At 63.8% G+C, this 18,573-nt stretch overlaps 2 protein-coding genes across 2 annotated transcripts; one reads left to right on the forward strand and one right to left on the reverse strand.

Annotated features, from left to right (window-relative positions):
* Positions 1-483: 483 nt before the first annotated feature.
* Positions 484-5,074, forward strand: FAM83H (family with sequence similarity 83 member H). The gene is made up of 4 exons (XM_007956087.2): positions 484-930; positions 1,611-1,775; positions 1,843-1,967; positions 2,218-5,074. The coding sequence occupies exons 1-4, from the start codon at positions 484-486 to the stop codon at positions 5,072-5,074; spliced, it is 3,594 nt and encodes a 1,197-aa protein (XP_007954278.1).
* Positions 5,075-8,557: 3,483 nt separating this feature from the next.
* Positions 8,558-13,657, reverse strand: MAPK15 (mitogen-activated protein kinase 15). Its single transcript, XM_042783013.1, has 14 exons — positions 13,589-13,657; positions 12,517-12,615; positions 12,285-12,314; positions 12,066-12,156; positions 11,234-11,364; positions 10,973-11,136; positions 10,708-10,847; positions 10,280-10,337; positions 9,931-10,068; positions 9,720-9,825; positions 9,395-9,596; positions 9,160-9,281; positions 8,910-9,038; positions 8,558-8,725 (listed from the first exon to the last, which is right to left on the reverse strand). Exons 1-14 carry the CDS (start codon positions 13,655-13,657, stop codon positions 8,558-8,560), a joined length of 1,647 nt encoding a protein of 548 aa, XP_042638947.1.
* Positions 13,658-18,573: the final 4,916 nt, after the last annotated feature.

Genomic DNA, 18,573 nt, shown 5'->3' on the forward strand with positions numbered 1-18,573 from the left:
GAACTGCACCACAGGGTCTCCAAGGCTGTCAGTCTTCACAGAAGCAGACTGCCTCATCCTTCTCCTGCCGGGCAGTTGGTGGATTTAAACGTTTTGGCTAGCAGCTGAGCGCTTAATGACTGAGCCACTAAGACTCCTTCAGTAAATCCTTTGGTGCTCAGTTCTGTTGGCATACGTAATGATGTAATGAGTCAGAATCAACTTTATGGGAACAGTGTTTTTTAGGGGTGAGGAAGGAGCCAAGCCTCTGCCCAGAAGCTGGGGTGCAAGGCCATTCCTGGGTCTTGGATTTGGAACAAGAGCCCACCGGAGGGCTGGATGCCAGGCTGTGACATCCCCCTTCCCAGCTAGGGGCACACTGGGGTGTCTGCCCTGGGAGCTGGGCTTGGCTGAACTTCAGTGTGTGTGCGTGTAAGGGTGGGGAGGGGCCCTAGGCCAGGGTAACATGTCTCCCTGTCCCTACCGCAGGCCCCTGGCCCAAACATGGCCCGCCGCTCCCAGAGTTCCTCTCAGGGGGACAACCCACTGGCCCCCGGGTACCTGCCTCCTCACTACAAAGAGTACTACCGCCTGGCGGTGGATGCGCTGGCTGAGGGTGGCCAGGAGGCCTATAACCGCTTTCTGGCAACCGAGGGGGCCCCCGCCTTCCTGTGCCCTGAAGAGTTGGAGCACGTGAGCCGCCACCTGCGGCCCCCGCAGCATGCTGCCCGCGAGCCCCCCGAGGGCAGCCCACCCGACGTGGACATGGACGGCTCCTCAGGCACCTACTGGCCCATGAACTCAGACCAGGCCGTGCCTGAGCTTGACCTGGGCTGGCCCCTGACCTTCGGCTTCCAGGGCACTGAGGTCACCACCCTAGTACAGCCACCGCCACCTGACAGCCCCAGTATCAAGGATGAGGCACGCAGAATAATCCGCTCTGCCCAGCAGGTGTGTGGCAAGGGGTGGGTACTGAAGCAGGGCTGGGAGTGCCAGGTGGAGGTGTGAGGAGTGGCCTCTGCAGGCTTAGGGCAGGAGCCCAGGTGGGACAGTGGGCGTCCATGGCACACTACGGAGTCCGCGACAGGCCTAGGGGCATCACCAGGGCTGGTGACCCCTCCTAGCCCAGTCTTCTTGTTCGAGGAATTCTCTCATCCTGTCCAATGACTCTTGTCCCAGCCAAAGACTTCTTATCCCCACCACGAAGTTAGCAAGGGGAGCGTATGTAACTGTGGGACTGGGGCTGCCTCTGCCCAGCTCCCCCACCCTGCAGAACTGGAGCCCGGGTTCAGTCCTTTGTAGAACAAGGGGACTCCCTTGGCCAGGTACTGCCCCGGGCCCAGGGTTCTCTGCCCAGAGGGAGCCCCCAGTTGAAGGGCAGCCCACCCTCTCCCCAGGATGTAGGCCTTGTGGATGGATGTCTCTCCTGGGCCACCTACCCCACCAGCAGCCTCCACCCTGTCTGTCAGGCCCCTGCCGTAGAGGCCACTCCCCATTTGCTGCCCCTGCCCCTGGGATAGGCTCGTAGCCTTAAAGTGTTTGTTAGTGATCCAGAGGGTCTCCTGGGTCGTGGAGGTGGCACTGGGACAGTTAGGGGGAGTCTGCCTTCCATCTGTGGCCCGATCGCACAGGTGGTGGCCGTGGTGATGGACATGTTCACAGACGTGGACCTGCTGAACGAGGTGCTGGAGGCGGCGGCACGCCGCGTCCCTGTCTACATCCTGCTGGACGAGATGAATGCACAGCACTTCCTGGACATGGCGGACAAGTGTCGCGTCAACCTGCACCATGTGGATGTGAGTGACCCGAGGGGGCGGGAGGAGAGGCCCCTCGGCGGAGACCGACACCCCTCTCTGCCCCCAGTTCCTGCGCGTCCGCACCGTGGCAGGCCCCACCTACTACTGCCGCACGGGCAAGTCCTTCAAGGGCCACGTGAAGGAGAAGTTCCTGCTTGTGGACTGCGCAGTGGTGATGAGCGGGAACTACAGGTGCGCCCCGCTCCGCCCACCCCGGGGTCCATCTCTGAGCCCCACCTGGCCCCGCCCCTCTCTAGGTCCACCCCTCCCCAGGTCCCACCGGTCAAGACTCATTCCCAACCCTGTCCCTATCTTGCAAGCCCCAACACCGCCCCTGCCTGCGACCCTTACCACCCCAAGGCCCATCTCGGAGCCCCGCCCCGCCCCCCCCAGGCCGTGTCTCCGCGCCCGGCTGCGCCCTGACTCACTGCCCGCCCCCTAGCTTCATGTGGTCCTTCGAGAAGATCCACCGCAGCCTAGCACACGTGTTCCAGGGAGAACTGGTCTCCAGCTTCGACGAGGAGTTCCGCATCCTCTTTGCGCAGTCCGAGCCGCTAGTGCCCTCGGCCGGGGCGCTGGCCCGCATGGACGCCTACGCCCTGGCTCCCTACGCGGGCGCGGGACCCCTCGCGTGCGGCCCGGGGCCCGGGGTGCAGACCCCTTTCTCTTTCCCCAAGCGAGCGCACCTGCTGTTCCCGCCACCGCGAGAAGAGGGCCTGGGCTTCCCCTCGTTCCTCGACCCGGACCGCCACTTCCTGTCGGCCTTCCGCCGGGAGGAGCCGCCACGGGGGCTGGGGGGCGTCCTGGAGCCACACGCGGGGCTGCGGCCGCTGTCGCGGCGTCTGGACGCCGAGGCCGGGCCCAGCGGGGAGCTGGCGGGGCCGCGCGGCTTCTTCCAGGCGCGGCACCTGGAGATGGACGCCTTCAAGCGGCACAGTTACGCGGCTGCGGACGGCGCGGGCGCCGTGGAGAACTTCGCGGCCGCGCGGCAGGTGTCGCGGCAGACGCTTCTCACCCACGGCGACGACTTCCGCTTCCAGACCAGCCACTTCCACCGCGACCAGCTGTACCAGCAGCACTACCAGTGGGACCCGCAGCTGGCGCCGGCGCGCCCGCAGGGCTTCTTCGAAAAGCTGCGCGCCGGCCGCCCCGGCTTCGCGGAGCCCGAGGACTCGGCGCTGGGCGGCGGGCCGCGCTTCCCCGAGCTCGGGCTCGACAGCCCCCTGCGTCTGGACTACGTGCCGTCTAGCGCGTCGCGCGAGGTGCGCCACGGCTCGGACCCCGCCTTCGAGCCGGGTCCCCGAGGCCTGGAGGCCGGCGGGGCCCCGCGCCCCAACCTGGGCCAGCGCTTTCCGTGCCAGGCGGCAACCAGGCTCGGCCTGGAGGCCGCACCCGAGCCAGAGGCGGAGCGGAGGGGCGGGCCCGAGGGGCGGGCCGGCCTGCGGCACTGGCGCCTGGCCTCCTACCTGAGCGGCCACCACGGCGAGGACCTGGGCGACGAGGGCCTGCCGGCGCCCATGGAGGCCGAGGCCTATGAAGATGACGTGCTGGGCCCCGGGGGGCGGGCGGTGGCCGGGGACCTGCTCGCTCCGGCCTTCCGCAGCCCCGTGGCCTTCCCAGCCAAGGGCCTGGGGCCCGGCTCTGGCGGCGGCGACGGCTCGGAGCGCGAGGGCCCGGAGGAGCTGGGTCTGATGCAGCAGGACTCGTTCCGCTCGCGCCTCAACCCGCTGATGCAGCGCAGCTCGCGGTTACGATCCTCCCTCATCTTCAGCGCGTCGCAGGCCGAGGGCGGCGCCGGGGCCGCCGCCACCAGCGAGAAGGTGCAGGTGATGCGCAGGGAGCAGACGGTCAACGAGACGCTGGGCCCCGGCGGCGAGGCCGTGCGCTCCACCGCCTCTGCCAAGGTGGCCGAGCTCCTGGAGAAGTACAGGGGCCCGGCCCGCGACCCCGGAGGCGGCGCCGTGACCGTTGCCAGCCACAAAAAGGCGGTCGTGTCGCAGGCGTGGAAGGAGGAGGTGGCAGCGCCGGGGGGCGCGGGGGTCGAGCGCCGCAGCTTGGAGAGCTGCCTGCTTGACCTGCGCGACTCTTTCGCGCAGCGGCTGCACCAGGAGGCTGAGCGGCAGCCGGGAGCCGCCACGCTCACGGCCGCGCAGGTGCTCGACACGCTGGGCCGGGGCGGCGTCGATCGGCTGCCCTCCCGCTTCCTCTCAGCCCAGGGCCGCGCGGCCTCCCCGCAAGGGCGGGCCAGCCCCCCACCAGAGGGCCCTGGGGCACATCCGGTGCCCCTCCTGGAGTCAAAGGGGAGCCCCACCTCGGCCTACCCAGAGCGCAAGGGCAGCCCCACGCCTGGGTTTCCCGTTCGGAGAGGAAGCCCGACACCCGGACTTAGCGAGCAGAAGGGAACCCTGGTCTTGACCTACCCAGAGCGCAAGGAGAGTCCCACGTCCGCCCACCCGGAGCGCAGGGGCAGCCCGGTGCCCCCCGTGCCCGAGCGCAGGGGCAGCCCGGTGCCCCCCGTGCCCGAGCGCAGGGGCAGCCCGGTGCCCCCTGTGCCCGAGCGCAGGGGCAGCCTCACCCTTGCCCCGGCCGCGGAGTCTTCGAAGGCCGGGCCCGCGGAGGAGCCGGCGGGTGGCCCCATGGAGGTCCTGCGGAAGGGCTCCCTGCGCCTGAGGCAGCTTCTGAGCCCCAAGGGCGAGCGGCGGCCAGACGAGGAGGGCGGCTTCCCCGCGCCACAGGAGAACGGGCAGCCCGAGAGCCCCCGGAGGCTGTCGCTGGGTCGGGGCGACAGCGCCGACGGCGCCGCGGAAGAACGGGGCCCGCGAGGGGCGCGCGTGGCCTCCGCCACCGCCAATGCCTTGTACAGCAGCAATCTGCGCGACGACACCAAGGCCATTCTGGAGCAGATCAGCGCCCACGGCCAGAAGCACCGTGGGGCCCCCGCGTCGGGCACCACCCCGGCCCACAGCAGCCCGGAGCTCGGCCACCCACCCGCCGGCGGCGGCCTGGCCCCCGACATGTCCGACAAGGACAAGTGTTCCGCCATCTTCCGCTCGGACAGCTTCGGGGCCCAAGGCCGGCTGAGCCGCACGCTGCCTGCCAGCGCGGAGGAGCGCGACCGGCTGCTGAAGCGCATGGAGAGCATGCGCAAAGAGAAGCGCGTGTACAGCCGCTTCGAGGTCTTCTGCAAAAAGGAGGAGGCCGGCGGCGCGGGAGAGGGCCCGGCCGAGGAGGACGCCAGGGACAGCAAGGTGGGCAAGTTCATGCCCAAGATCCTGGGCACGTTCAAGGCCAAGAAGTGAAGGCCCAGCCCCCAACCCAGGCCAGGCGAATCATTGCCACCCACCGCCCAGACTGCCTGCTGAGCCCGGACACCCATGCGGCTGGGCCCGCGTGGCACGGGCAGGCAGGCCCTCTGCCCGACGTAGTCTGGGGCTGTGAGCACAGCCAGGGCTTGGCTCTGTGGGGCTGACGGGGCTCCCTCCCCCTGGAGGCTGCCCCCCAGCTCAGCACCTCCATCTGGGCCTCGGCTGCCCCAACCCCTCGCTTGCACTGCCTCCTCACCACCTCCTTGGGTTTCACGTCCCCCCCCCCCCCGCCCCAGGGCTCCCCTTTGGGGCCCTCAGTCCCCCTCCGCACTCTCAGGGTTTTCTCTCTCAGGGCTCCTGTGTTCTTGGCGGTCCCTCTTTCCTTGGTCGCCTGACCCCACTGCCTCCTGACTCGCCTCTCTGTCCCCTTCTCTTTCCCCCACCCCCTTTCTCTCCCTCTCTGTCTGTCCATCCAGACCTGGCTTACATCTTTCCCTGCTGGGACTCGGCCTCCTCACCATCTCCCTCCGCAGCCTCCTGGAGCCTCCGGAAGAGAGAGCTGGCTGCTGCAGCTTGGGAGGGAGGGAAGGGTCCAGACCCAAAGGGAGCCCCTCTGGGCAGTGACCAGGAGGGGGCGCCACCGGCGACCTGAGGAACCGCTCAGTGAGCTGGCCGACCCTTCCAGCCAGGGGTGGGTGTGCCAGAGTTTGCAGCACAATAAAGTCCGGTCTGGACAGATGATGTGACCCGCCTGGTGACGCACCCCCACATCCATCCACCGACACTCTGGGAGACCCCTCCGGCCAGTGGTGTGGGGCCACGGGGCAGGTAAGGGCCAAGGCCAGGGTGTGTCTCAGCCCCCAGCTCTGGCAGACCCAACTCGACCTGTGGTCTTCACCTCTGTCACCAACACGCAGGGACTGTCCAAGATGTCCCCTCCTCTTTCTTGCATCTGTTTTAGTTGATTGGATGCAAGGTATTCTAGTACCAGCCACTTGGCAGGTTCCCACTGAAGGTGGCCCCCAGACCCATCAAAGTGATTGCATTGTGACCAGTGACCCCACTTGCGTCCGAGTGGGACTGGCCTACACAGGGTTTTCAGGCCTTCAGGGTGCGTCCGGGTGGACTGGCACCTCCGAACCTTGGGGTACACCACGTGCATTGCCTGTCGGCGCCACGCAGCATCTCCTGCTGCAGGTGCCAGCTCTGGGACGTTGGCAGCCGGGTGTGTTTTATGTGCACTCTCTTCAAGTAGCTCTTTTGAAAAGTTAGAAAGCCCACAAAGATTTTTAAAAAAGAAGAGAAACCCCACAAAGAACAAGTACTTGGGGGACGAGGCCGCTGAACAAAGGTAGCAGTTCCAATCCCAGCAGTGGGGCTTTGAGGCTCACCTTGGGCTTTGACCCACTGTCACTCACCATTGGGTTACCAAAGCCACCACCCAGGTCCAGGTGACAGCAGGACCTTTGTTGAGATGGAGGTCACCTGGGAGACGGGGGAGCTAGCACCCAGCAGAGGCCTTGCCCTCCAGCCCCTGTCTGCTGTCCTCGTCACCAAGTTTACTTTAGCGAGCCTGCTCTCCTAGGGTCTGTCGCTAGGGTCCACCATGGCAGGAAGTGAGGGGTGAGGCTGGAGGGTGGGGGCCAGCCCTGCCTCGGGGCCTCCTGCCTGCACCTTCCCACACTCTCTGGCCTAGGACAGCTCCTGAAACATGACTGTGAATCTGGGGTAAGCAGTAAAACCCACTGCATTCTAGCACATTCTGTAAGGTGTACAGTTACTCGGGTGTGTTGCGACATGCATGACCTCAGCACGCATGGCTTTTTACTTGTGGACACCCCCGCCCATCTCCTCCCTCTGTCCCCACTTCCTCCGCCGCCAGCATCTTCTGGCCCATCAGGTCTCCCTGCCTTTCTCTCCCTTGTCATCTGCTGGCGTTTGCCCAGGTCCCTGCGTCACCAAGCCCAGCAGAACCTTGCGGAGGCCTCCCCTGTACTGGCTGCCTCTGCGGGCCGGACTCCTTCCGGCAGCGCTACTCCTTCCATGGCCACCTTTGTCCACCTTGCTTGTCAGCACGGTCTGTGCCTCGGGCTTCTGAACACACACTGACCTACTGCAGCCCCGTCAGGAGACAGCTCCCTGACTCACCCCTGGCCACGCCCCTCTGTGGCCCCTGCCTCTCCTCTCTGGCAGCCAACCCTCTCCCAGTGAACCCTGCCTGCTGGAGCCCCTGAAGTACTCCTGCTTGTTGGTGCCCCCAGGGCCACCCAGCTCCTGTCTTTCCTCACTCCACCTTGCCACTCCCACCTGTGCGTCAGCCAGGGAGCGCCCATCGCAGCAGCCCACACTTTGGAGCTCCCCAGGCAGAGCAGCCAGGAAGCGACCCAACAGGTTCCCACCCCGGCCCAGTGGGTGTGGTCTGGGACACCCAGGAGCCACAGGCAGCAGCTCCTGGTCCTGGGCCCCCACCTGAGCTCATGCAAGGCCCCCTGGTGGTGACCAGAGCAGGGAGTCTTGAGTCCCACCAGACACCCTTCCCACCAGGGCCTGGAGACCAACCTGGGTCCTTCCCCACGTCCCAGCCCTCAGTCACTGCTGGTACAGCACAGAAGCTGGGGCTCTGACGGGACCACAGTCCAGACCCACACTTCCCCTCTTCCTTTCTGGCTCAGTGCCATGTCACAAAAGCAAATGGCACCCCCTAGAACCACACTAGGGTCTTGTGCTCAGGGACCAGCAGGGCAGCTGGAGCCTGGGTGGGGCCTGAAGGGCAAGGCCTCTGCTGGGTGCTAGCAGGAGGAGCCTCTCATGGGGCCTGTGTGTGTGGTGTGTCTATGTGTGTGTCTGCGTGTGTGTCTCAGTGTGTGGTGTGTGTGTGTGTGTGTGACTGTGTTGGTGTGTCTATGTGTGTGTCTCTGTGTGTGGTGTGTGTATGTGTGTGTGACTGTGTTGGTGTGTCTATGTGTGTGTGTCTGTGTGTGGTGTGTGTCTGTGTGTGTGACTGTGTTGGTGTGTCTATGTGTGTGTCTGCGTGTGTGTCTCAGTGTGTGGTGTGTGTCTGTGTGTGTGACTGTGTGTGGTGTGTGTCTGTGTGTGGTGTGTGTCTGTGTGCGTGGTGTGTTTCAGGGCAGGGTAGTGGAGCCCCTGGGGAGGGATGGGGCCACCAAAGCGAGCATCCCACACACAGAAGGACGGGCAGCGTCACTGCCTACAATCAGGACTGTATTGGAGGAGGCGGTAACTGGGGCTGGGTGGCAACATCACCCAGATAAGCTCCTGAAACTGGAACACAGGTGGCAAAGGGGAGGAGCCCGAGGGGGGGGGACCCGGAACCCAGGAGTGTCCAGGGACTGATCCAAGGGTTAGGGGCAAGCGTGGGGTCACAGGGCAGGGCTGCAGAGGGAACGGAGTCACGCAGGGTGGGGGGGGGTGAGGAGGACAGCCTGGTCGACCAGTGGCGGCTGCAGGAGAAGCGGCTCAGGCCCGCGGCCCCGGGGCCAGGGGCAGGCGGCCCAGGGCGGACAGACAGACAGTTCCGTAGGCTTGGGAGTAGTCCCCAAGCGAGGCCCTGGCGGCATCCTGGGCCCCGTGCGAGGCACGGACAGGGAACATTCTCCGGCCAGGTCGGGGCTCGGGGCGAGTCTCCTAGGGGAGCAGGTGAGGGGCCTGGGCGTGAGACTGGCTCCTCTGAAGGGGTGACGGGCAGGGGGAGGGCGTGAGGGGGCGGACAGGACAGTGAGGGGCAGGCAGGACGGTGGGGGATGGGCGGGCTGTACGGTGGGGGGCGGACAGGACCATGGAAGGTGCACAGTCAGTGGGGCGGGCTCACCCGTTGGGCGCCAGGCTCTCGCACCCCACGATCCCGATTCCTCTCCCTTCGGATCAGAGCCTGGTTGGCCACCTGGGCCGCAGCCTGCAAGGTCAGGGAGGGTGCTGACCCCCTAACGTGGGGCTTCACCTGGGGAGGGGAGCATCACTTGGGTCACAGGCAGACCAGGGTGCCAGAGGCTCCCCAAAAGGGACAGCGAGGGGTGGGAGGGGGCCTCCCCAACTCCCCCAGGACTCACCCATGCGGGTGCCCATGGGGACTCCGCCGCTGCCCCAGGGGGCCTTCCCCTCTTCCTGGGGCCTTCTGGGGGCGCAGGCTGGAGCAGGGGCCTGGAGTTCTGCCTGGGAATGTTCCTGGCTCCTCCTGGGGTTCCTGTGGGGTCGGAAGATCATCCCAGGGGTGGGGGTCGGTCGCTGCGGACGCCTTGTGGGCCCGCGGGAGGGGCCGGCCATGCTCCGTGGGGGTGGCAGTCAGAGGTCACACACCGTGCGCAAGGTCATGAGCGGGGCTGCTCTGCGGCCTGGCTCCGGGGTTCTGCGCAGGCGGCCCCGAGGAGGGCTGCGGGACGACTCTGGCCTTGAGCGGGTGCTCCCGGGGCCCGGAGGTCCGGGGCCCTCCCCCTGGTGGCGCGCCCCCCGGGCCCTCCTGCCTCTGGCGGGGCCCTTTGCCTCTCCGCTCCAGTATCATCTGCGGGGTGGAGACGCGCTCAGAAGTGCAAGGCGGGGGCGCAGGGTGCTAGGGGGTCCCCTAGAGTCGGGGGAGGGCCGACGGTGCACGAATCCAGGGAGTGCAAGGGGGCGGGCCAGGCACCTGGTAGAGGCGGCTGCGGTACTCCGAGGCCGAGAGCCGCAGCCCTTCGTGCACCGGCAGCCGCACGTCTGCCTCCAGAGTGCACTCGCGGGCCGGGCAGTGGAACCTGCGGGAGCCAAGGAGGTGCGCACGGACGAGCAGGCGGCCGGGGCTCCGTCAGGTCAGCCCGAGGCTGCCCCTCAACCCCTGACGGTTCCCCGCCGCGCCCCACCTCTGCACGTAGGGGTGTTGCAGGGCTTGGGCCGCGCTTATCCGCTTGTCTGGGGAAAACACCAAGAGCCGGCCGAGAAGGTCCAGGGCCTCTGGGGGGGTGTCGGCCGGTAGAAGGGTGTCCAGCGTCTGCCGTGGCCTGTGAGCGGTCTCGGCTGTCATCCTCTCTCCAGGTGTTCGACCCGCAGACCCCCTCCGGGATCCAAGTCTGAGTTCCAGGGCCCGGCCGCCCAGGCTTCCGGTCTCTGCAGACCGTTTCCCTCGTCCCAGACCCCGCCAGCCCCTCCGTCCTGGTGGCCGCTGCGCAGCCCCCCATGCCTCCCCGCCCCGCTGCGGAGCGCCCTGCTCACCCGGCCCCCAGGCGGTGCAAAAACGAGGCGCTGTAGCCTGAGCCCAGAGCCGGGAAGTCTGCCGCGGAGGGAAGCGGAAGGGTGGGCGATTCGTACACGGGGCTCCCACGCGGGCGTGCATGCACCCACACCTGCACACGCGCCCACACCCAGGTGCCCACACGCTCCAGGGAAGAAGGCCCCTCCTGCACGAGCCTCCTGGCAAGAGGAATGGGCCCCACATCCTCCCTCAGCTCCCAACAAGCTGCCCCTCTCCCAGGGCCTGCGCCAGCAGCTTCCCCTGCCTCGTGTCCCCACTCTGCCTGCCCAAGTCCCTCCTCCCTGCACAGCCCCGGCGGGCCAGCCGCTGTGTCTCCACAGCTGGCCCTCTGGTCTCTCGGGTCCCCAGTTCCAGCAGAGAGGCCCGCGGCAACGGGACACACGCTCACCCTCTTCCGGGGGCAGCGACACGCTCGCCAGGATCAGCTCCAGCTGGTGGAGGGTGGACGAGCCCGGAAACAGGGGCCGCCCGCGCAGCATCTCCCCCAAGATGCACCCCAGACTCCACATGTCCACCCCGGGAGTGTACCTGGGGAAGCCGTGGCATGAGGCAGTCAGCCTAGGGGACCCTGAGGCAGAGGGGTGGGCCTGGGAGGAGGCCACCCCCTGGGGGGAGCTGCAGGGGAAAGGGAGGGTGGGGTGTCTCGCTGTTACCAGGGTGCGCACAGCAGCACCTCCGGCGCGCGGTACCAGCGCGTGGCCACGTACTCCGTCAGGGCCGGGCCCTCGGGCCCCTCCGGGAGCCGGCTCAGGGAGCGGGCTAGGCCGAAGTCACAGAGCTTCACCTGGCAGCTGGCGTCCAGGAGAACGTTGGACGGCTGCGGGAGGAGGAGGCGGGCTGAGCGCTGGGGGCGGCACGCGAGGGGCGGGCGCTGGGGAAGGAGGAGCCACGGTGCGCAGCGCTGGGGGCCGCACCTTCTGGTCCCGGTGGATGACGTTCCCCGAGTGGATGAACTTGGTGGCCCGCAGGAGCTGGCAGAAAATGTAGCGCTTATGGATGTCCTTCAGCAGCTCGCCCTTGCGGAGGACGGCGTTCAGGTCAGTGTCTGGGGGGAGGGGCCGGGAGGGGCTGCGGGTCAGCGAGGGGCGGGGCCGGGAGCAGGGCGGGTCGGCGAGGGGCGGAGGACCCGGAGGCCGGGAGAGGGATGCAGGTCGGTCAGGAGAGGTGGGGCAGGGGAGAAGGGTGCAGGTCTGTCTGGGGATGGAGGGGCTGGGAGAGAGGTGCAGGTCAGTCTGGGAACTTGAGGGAGCAGAAAGGGGTGCTGCTCAACCTGCGGTGGGGGGACCCGAGGGGACACAGTGAAGGCGTGCTGGTCTGTCCCATTTGAATCTGGGTGTGCCAGTCCCCTGCCCGCAGTCCCTGGGTCCCTCGGGCCACCGCTGTAGCGGCCCTCACAGAGGTCTCCTGGTCCTCACACCGCCCTGCAGCCCCAGTGCCTGCAGCCCTGCTGTCTTTGTAGGTGCGGAACAAAGGGTTCTGGAGTGATTGCTACGTTTCGTCTCACGTTGAGGAGGGGAAGTAGGGCTGCCGGCAATGGGGAAGAGCCTGTCCCCTGAGCAGGAGGTCCAGGTGTCCGCTAGGCCCCACCCATTTCATGCCCCAGGCCAGTACACGAGCCTGCGTGCCAGAGGCTCACAGAGGAAGTATGCGCCCACAGGTGGGGTCCCTCGAGCACCTGGGGTGGGGCCCAGGGCCAGGACAGAGGTGCACTTGGGGGCTGAGCCCCACACATGCACATCCACTCACCCATAGACTCAAACACCAGGTAGATGTCCCTGTCATTTTCTGCACGGACCACGTCGAGGAGACGGATGATATTGGGATGGTCCCCAAATTCCTGGGGAGAGAGTAGTGGGCTGCTGGGAGGCAGCGGCTGTGCTGCGGTGCCGAGGGGCCCGGCTCTCCCGCCGGGTGGAGAGCCTGCGCCTGGGAAGGGATGCGGGCGGGGTGGGCGTGGCCACGCACCTGTAGGAACATGATCTCGCGGTAGGTCCTCTGGAAGGAGACAGAAACACGGGTGTGGGGTGGAGCAGGACGGAGCGTGTCCTGAAAGGCTGCAGAGGGGCCAGCTCTCCCCAGACACCCGCTCTGAGGAACCGGGAGCCGGAGGGCTGCGAGGGGCCTGACAGCTGCCCCGAGCTTCCCCGAAGGACGGCTCACGCCCTGTGCTCCGCCCCTCACTCTCCCCATCACTCACCTGAGCGTCGGTCTGATCTTTAAAAGCATCGAAGATTTTCTTGATGGCGACCACCTCGCCAGTTCTCCGATCCACCGCCTTCCACACGACGCCATAGGCCTGGGGAGGCCGGGCGGACTGCTGGGCACTGGGCTACCCTCCTGCCCATCTAGACTGCCCCCAGCAGAGGGAGGCGCCAGCCCTCCCTGCCCCGGGGACCAGGCAGAGGCGGATGTGCGGGCGGGGTGAGGAGCGGCTGCGCTCTGGCACCCTCCTCGGGAGGGTGACGGGATCTGGGGAGACGACAGGGTGAGAGGGAGGGCCGCTGGGAAGGGGAGAGGTCTGCGAGGAAAGCCAGTGGCAGCCGCGTTCAGGTCAGCTCACGAGGCTGGAGCTTGCCCGGCTCTGGGAGAGTGGCTCACCCCTCACAGCCCGTCCAGCTGCTCCTGGTGACCCCCTTCAGAACCACTTCCGGTCACCGCTCCCGCCCCCTCCCACAGTCCATCTTCAACGGGGCAGCGGGAGAGGCTTCTAGAGCGGCTTCTAGAGCGCGCTGCGTGTCTCCCCATCACGGGCCTTTGTCCCTCGCTGTCACTCGCTCCAGTCCTGCAACACTGCTCTGCCCCCCAGCCAAGCGCGTTCCTCCCTGGGGCCTTTGCATTTGCTCCTGTGCGTCTGGAGTTCTCTTCCTTCCACCGCCACGCTCAGTCACACACACGGTCACACACACTCACAATCTGATCTCCCTGTGGGCCCGGGAGGCCCTGTCCGCTGCTACTGAGAGCCACCCCCCACCATCGACTGAAGCGCGTGGGCCTGGCCTCCCCGGGTGTCCTGTGGGCACTGAGGGAGGCAACTCAGGAAGAGTCCCCCCCTGTGTTGGGGGGACACCAGGATCCCTTGGGCCTCAGACCTCTGGGGCCTGACTGCCACCCGCCGCCTGGGGCGTGACAGGTCCCCTGAAGGAGGCAGTCTTAGGCTGTTGTCAGTAAGGACGCAGGCACAGAGGGTTGGACAGCCTGCTCAGAGCAGGCACGCCGTCGGTCCGGCAGAGCCGCGTCCCCACCCCACGCCCGGGGTCCCCGGCACTCACCCCCTTCCCGAGCCGCCGCTTGAGCTGGTACCTCTGCGCGACGTGCTGGTCCACCTCCGCCGCGCACATGCCGGCTGTTCGCGGGGCGCTGGGAGGCGCTGGGCTTCCAGACTCCGCGGGGCTTGAACTGTTTTCTGGTTGCTTTGGGAACCGAAGGCCACGCGGGGCCTCCCCTGGCGCCTGAGCTGGTGGGGCGGGGCCGGGCCCAAGCTCCGCCCAGTCCGGGCCGCGGTGGGGCTGGCGCCGGGGCTCCCGGGTGCAGCCCTCGTATCTGCCCCGGCGCGGGGTGCCGCGTGCAGCCTCCCGCGGTCGCTGAATCCGGGCCATGCACGTGCTCTGCCCGCTGTCCGCGTGCTCTCGGCCCTCGGCAAAGTTCTTCGGGCTCCGCCAAGAAAGGCTGGGTGTTTAGGGTGCCCCTGGCAGACAGCACCCTCCCCCGGAGCTGTTTGGGGGATGCGGCCGCGCCCTGTCTCTGCAACAGCCCCAGGGCCTGGGAGTCTGGAGTGGGCTGGTTCAGAGGCCGCGGGGACCCTAGACCTTCCAGGGTCGCTGCGGCACTGGACAGCGTGAGGCGAGGCGGGGTTCCGGGCCGGGGCTTTTGGGAAGTGGGCGGGAGAGGGACGCGGGAGGAGGTGACTTTGCCAGGCCCGCTTAGAAGGGCGCTGCTGTGCTGAGAGGCCTTGCGTCGGGAAGGTGGTGAGAGCCTGGGAGAAGAGGTAGGGCCGGGAGGCTGGAGCAGCGAGGTGGCCATGGAAGGATGTGGGAGTCCAAGCCTTTGGAGATTGGAGAGCTTCGGAGGAGACAGCTAGGGCAAAGGCCCCAGGTGCACTAGGGCCGCAGGGAGGCCCCCCTGGCCATAGCGCTGGGACCCAGACCAGGGCATGGGAGAGAGGGGTATGGATGCTGGGACCGGGAGGTCCCAGTGCAGGGCTGCGATTACTCTGGGCATGGCCTGGAGGACACACGCAGGGTGGAAGTGGGAGCATGCCCCCTCAGGGATGTGCCAAGCGGCAGGGGGGACTGTGGCTGCTGGAGAGCCCCTGGGATTTGGGGTGGGCAGTGGGCGTGCGGAAGAGGAATCCTGCCTCCCAGGATCGTGGGCGGGGCTGGAAGGGAGCTGAGGTGGCAGAGCAGGGGTGTGGACATTCGGAGCTGACCACGCTGACTGGACAGCCAGGTGGCCATCTTAGAGAGCTGGACTGGGACATGCACTGGCGCCTGGGTTGGTGGCATCCGAAGGAGCCGCCACCAAGCATTCACCAGGAATGAAGGCATTCCCGGGATTACAGGAAGCCCCGGAGAGGACCCGATTCTGTTTTTTAATTTTCAATCTGTTGCAGACCAGTAATTTAGTAAAAGACAATGAGTTACTAGAAAATAAAAACCCACAAACCCACAAATTTGTTTTCATTGTTGGACTCAACAATCATACGAGTGCTCTGTCCGACAGCTGCAGGGCTTCTTAATGCTCCGAGTTGAAGTCACTGTCGACCTGCACGGAGTCTGGGGAGGCAAGCAGTACACTTGGCTCTAACTGCAAGGTTGGAGACGGTGAGTCCACCCAGAGGGGCCTCAGACCAAAGGCCTGGCAATCACGTCCAAGGCAGCCAGCCAGTGAACACCGTACCCTTTTCTTCCTCTCATGTCTTTTCAATGACCTTTTGCTTTCTTCGTGGATGATGTTCTTGATGTCATCCCACAATTCCTCTGTATTTTGGTCACTGGTGTTCAATGCATCAGGTCTCTTCTTCAGATGGTCTCTAAATTCAGTTGGGATATAATTTTGGACTACCAAAAGAACTAACAAATCTGTCCTGCTAGAAGTGCAGCCAGAATGCTCCTTGAAGTGAAATGGCCAGACTTTGACCTACTTTGGTCATGTTGTCAGAGAGACAATTCCCTGGAGAAGGATGTCATGCTTGGTAAAATGGAGGGTCAACAAAATAGGGGAAGGCGCTCAATGAGATGGACTGGCACAGTGGCTGCGACGATGGGCTCAGGTACAGCAAGGACCGTGGGGCTGGTCCAGGACTGGGCAGTGTTTCGTTCTGTTGTGCGTGGGGTTGCTATGAGTCGGAGCTGACTTGCCAGCACCTAACAACGATAATCAAGGTCATATTTTGGCTCTTGTGGACTTGTTTTGTCTTCAGGTTCAACTTGAACTTGCATATGAGCTTCTCCATCACCTCTTTCCACAGATGTAGTCAGTCTGATTCCTGTGTACTCCATCTGGTGAGGTCCACATGTATAGACACCATTTATGTTGTTGAAAAAAAGATATTTGCAATGAATGAATCATTGGGTCTTGCAAAATTGTATCATGTGATCTCCAGTGTTATGTCTGTCACCAAGGCCATATTTTCCAACTACTGGTGATTCTTCTTTGTTTCCAACTTTTGCATTCCAATCACCAGCAATAATCACATCTTGATTGCATGTTTGGTCCATTTCAGACTGCCACTTTTTCAGACTGCAGAAGTTGGTAAAAATCCTCAGTTTTATCATCTTTGGTATCGGTGGATGGTGCATAAATTTAAACAATAGTAGTATTAACTGGTCTTCCTTGTAGGCATATTGATATTATCCCATCACTGACAGCATTGTACTTCAGGACAGATCTTGAAACACTCTTTCTGACTATGAATGCTGCACCGTTCCCCTTTAATTTGTCATTCCTGGCATAGTAGATCACATGGTTGTCTGATTCAAAATGGCCAAAACCAGTCCATTTCAGCTCACTGATGCCTAGGATATCGCTCTTTAGGCGTTCCATTTCATTTTTAACAACTTCCAATTTCTCTAGATTCATACGTCATACATTCCATGTTCCACTTATCAGTGGATGTTTGCAGCTGTTTCTTCCATTTTGAGTCGGGCCACATTAGCAAATGGAGGGCCCGGAAGCTTTACTCCATCCACATCATTTAGGTCAGCTCTACTCTGAGGGGGTAGCTCTTTCCCAGTCATATTTTGCGTGCCTTCCAACCTGAGGGGCTCATCTTCTGGCACTGTACGACACAGTTTCAGGGCATAAAGTTTTCCAGTAACATATCAGACAGTGTTTCACTGCTATGAATAAGGTTTTCACTGGCCATTTCTTTGAGAAGTGGATGGCTCCTTCTTTCTTCTGTGTCTGTCTCACTCTGGAAGCCCCACTGACCTGTCCACTGTGGGTGACCCTGCTGGGATGTGAAACACCAGTGGCACAGCCTCCAGCCTCACAGCAACACGCAGCCACCAGAGTAGGACAGACGGACAGGCAAGTGGTGGTGTATTTCAGTTGTGTTCCAATAAAGCTGAAGGAGGGGAGAGTAGGCTCGTGACAAAGAAAGAAGGAACAGAGACTTCCTGCGGCCGTGACAGAGTAAATGGGGCTGGACTGTCCCACAGTGAACAGCCAGGAGGGGAGACAGCACAGGCAGACTGGCTCTGAGGAGCGGACCCACAGAGGACCCACGGACTCTGCTCTGAGCACTGATTCCTGAAGGAGCAGAGGAAGTGACCAGGAGGACGGCAAAGAAAACGGGGTGAATGTTCCCGGGGTCACTTGGGCAGAGGCTCCTCAAACAGCCAGGCTGAAGGGACTTCAATGAACGTGAGAGTGGGGAGACCCCAGGTGGGGCAGAGTTCAGTGAGGTGATTAAACCAGGTGGTAGAAGTGGTTTTCACTCACTTGCTAACCTAAAGGCTGGGGGATCAAGCCCACCCACTGGTACTGTCGAAGGATGGGCCTGGCGACTGCCCCCCTTAACATTATAGCCAGGGAAGCCACAAGAAGCAGCTCTGTTCTTGAGCAGGCAGCGTTGCCAGAGTCAGATCGACCAGGCGGCACCTAGCAACAGACTAAAGGCTGCTGTAAACCCCTCTGTGCAAGGCAGGTAGCAGCACCTGTGTAAACCGTGGGGGCCATGAGAACCACCGTCAGCCAGAGCCACGCCCACGGCTGGCAGGTCACACAGCCTCTGCCCTCCGGTCCTGTCACCAGTTCTCACACCAGCCATCCCTCCCTCCCACGCACTCTCTACCTCTCTTCTGGGTCCTACCATCCACTGTGAGGGTTCCACATAGACTCGGGCCACATCTGCAGACAAGTTCATTAAGGAAGCAGCCGGCTCCAATCAGGGTCGGAAGCCCACGGGCAAATCTGTCGTCTTTAGTGCAGGATGCCCTCTCAGGTCCTATCAGCCACCTCAGGATGGGCTCGTCTTGGCCCTGCCTTCTGTCACCCAGCTCTGCCACAGGGCGCCTTCTGGGCAGGTCACCCCCTGGCCCTGTTGCTGTCTTCGGCGTCACAGCCCTTTGCCTGTGCTAAGGACTTCTGGGAGGCTTCTTGCCTCCTCTCTGCTGCTTCCTGCTTCCTGTCTGAGGACCTCTGTGGGGCTGGCTGCATTTATACACAAACTTCTGGTCAATTTCAAGGCACGGCCCTCCCACCAGAGCCATAAATTGACCAATCCCCTCTGGGTAGGCCACAGACACTTAATCTGCAGACTAGGCTATAGTAAACTCCCTTTGCATAATCTATAGTCACTTCATTTGCAAACTCTATGGACCAGTTCCTGCAAAGTGCATACCAGTCACAGGACAGGCTGCAGCCCACGGCCAGATGACAGGTACCAAACCGATTTGCTTACAGCTCACCCAGGAAACGTAAGCAGCCTGACGAAAGCACTAACCCTAGAAAACCAGGGCAAAGGTCATGCCTCAGGGCTTGGGGGGACACTCTCAAGCCGCTTTTCCACAGAACCAAGGCCAAGGCCACATCCCACCAGAGCATCCAGATTCCACTCAGCGGCAAGGTCCATCTCAGTGCTGAAAGCAAACCTTGGGAAGAACGAAAAAACAGAAACCGTCCCTCAGAACAAACATCAACTCCCTGTAAAGAAAACGAGAAGAGCCAGACCCTCAACACAACACACTCCCCGTCTGGCGCCAGCATCCAATCAAAAGGCCCGAGCCTAAACACAACACACTCCCCGTCTGGC

The sequence above is a fragment of the Orycteropus afer genome, unplaced genomic scaffold (assembly GCF_000298275.1).
Source record: "Orycteropus afer afer isolate SDZICR_OR568_19922 unplaced genomic scaffold, OryAfe1.0 scaffold00574, whole genome shotgun sequence".
In the NCBI taxonomy this organism is placed as follows: Eukaryota; Metazoa; Chordata; class Mammalia; order Tubulidentata; family Orycteropodidae; genus Orycteropus; species Orycteropus afer.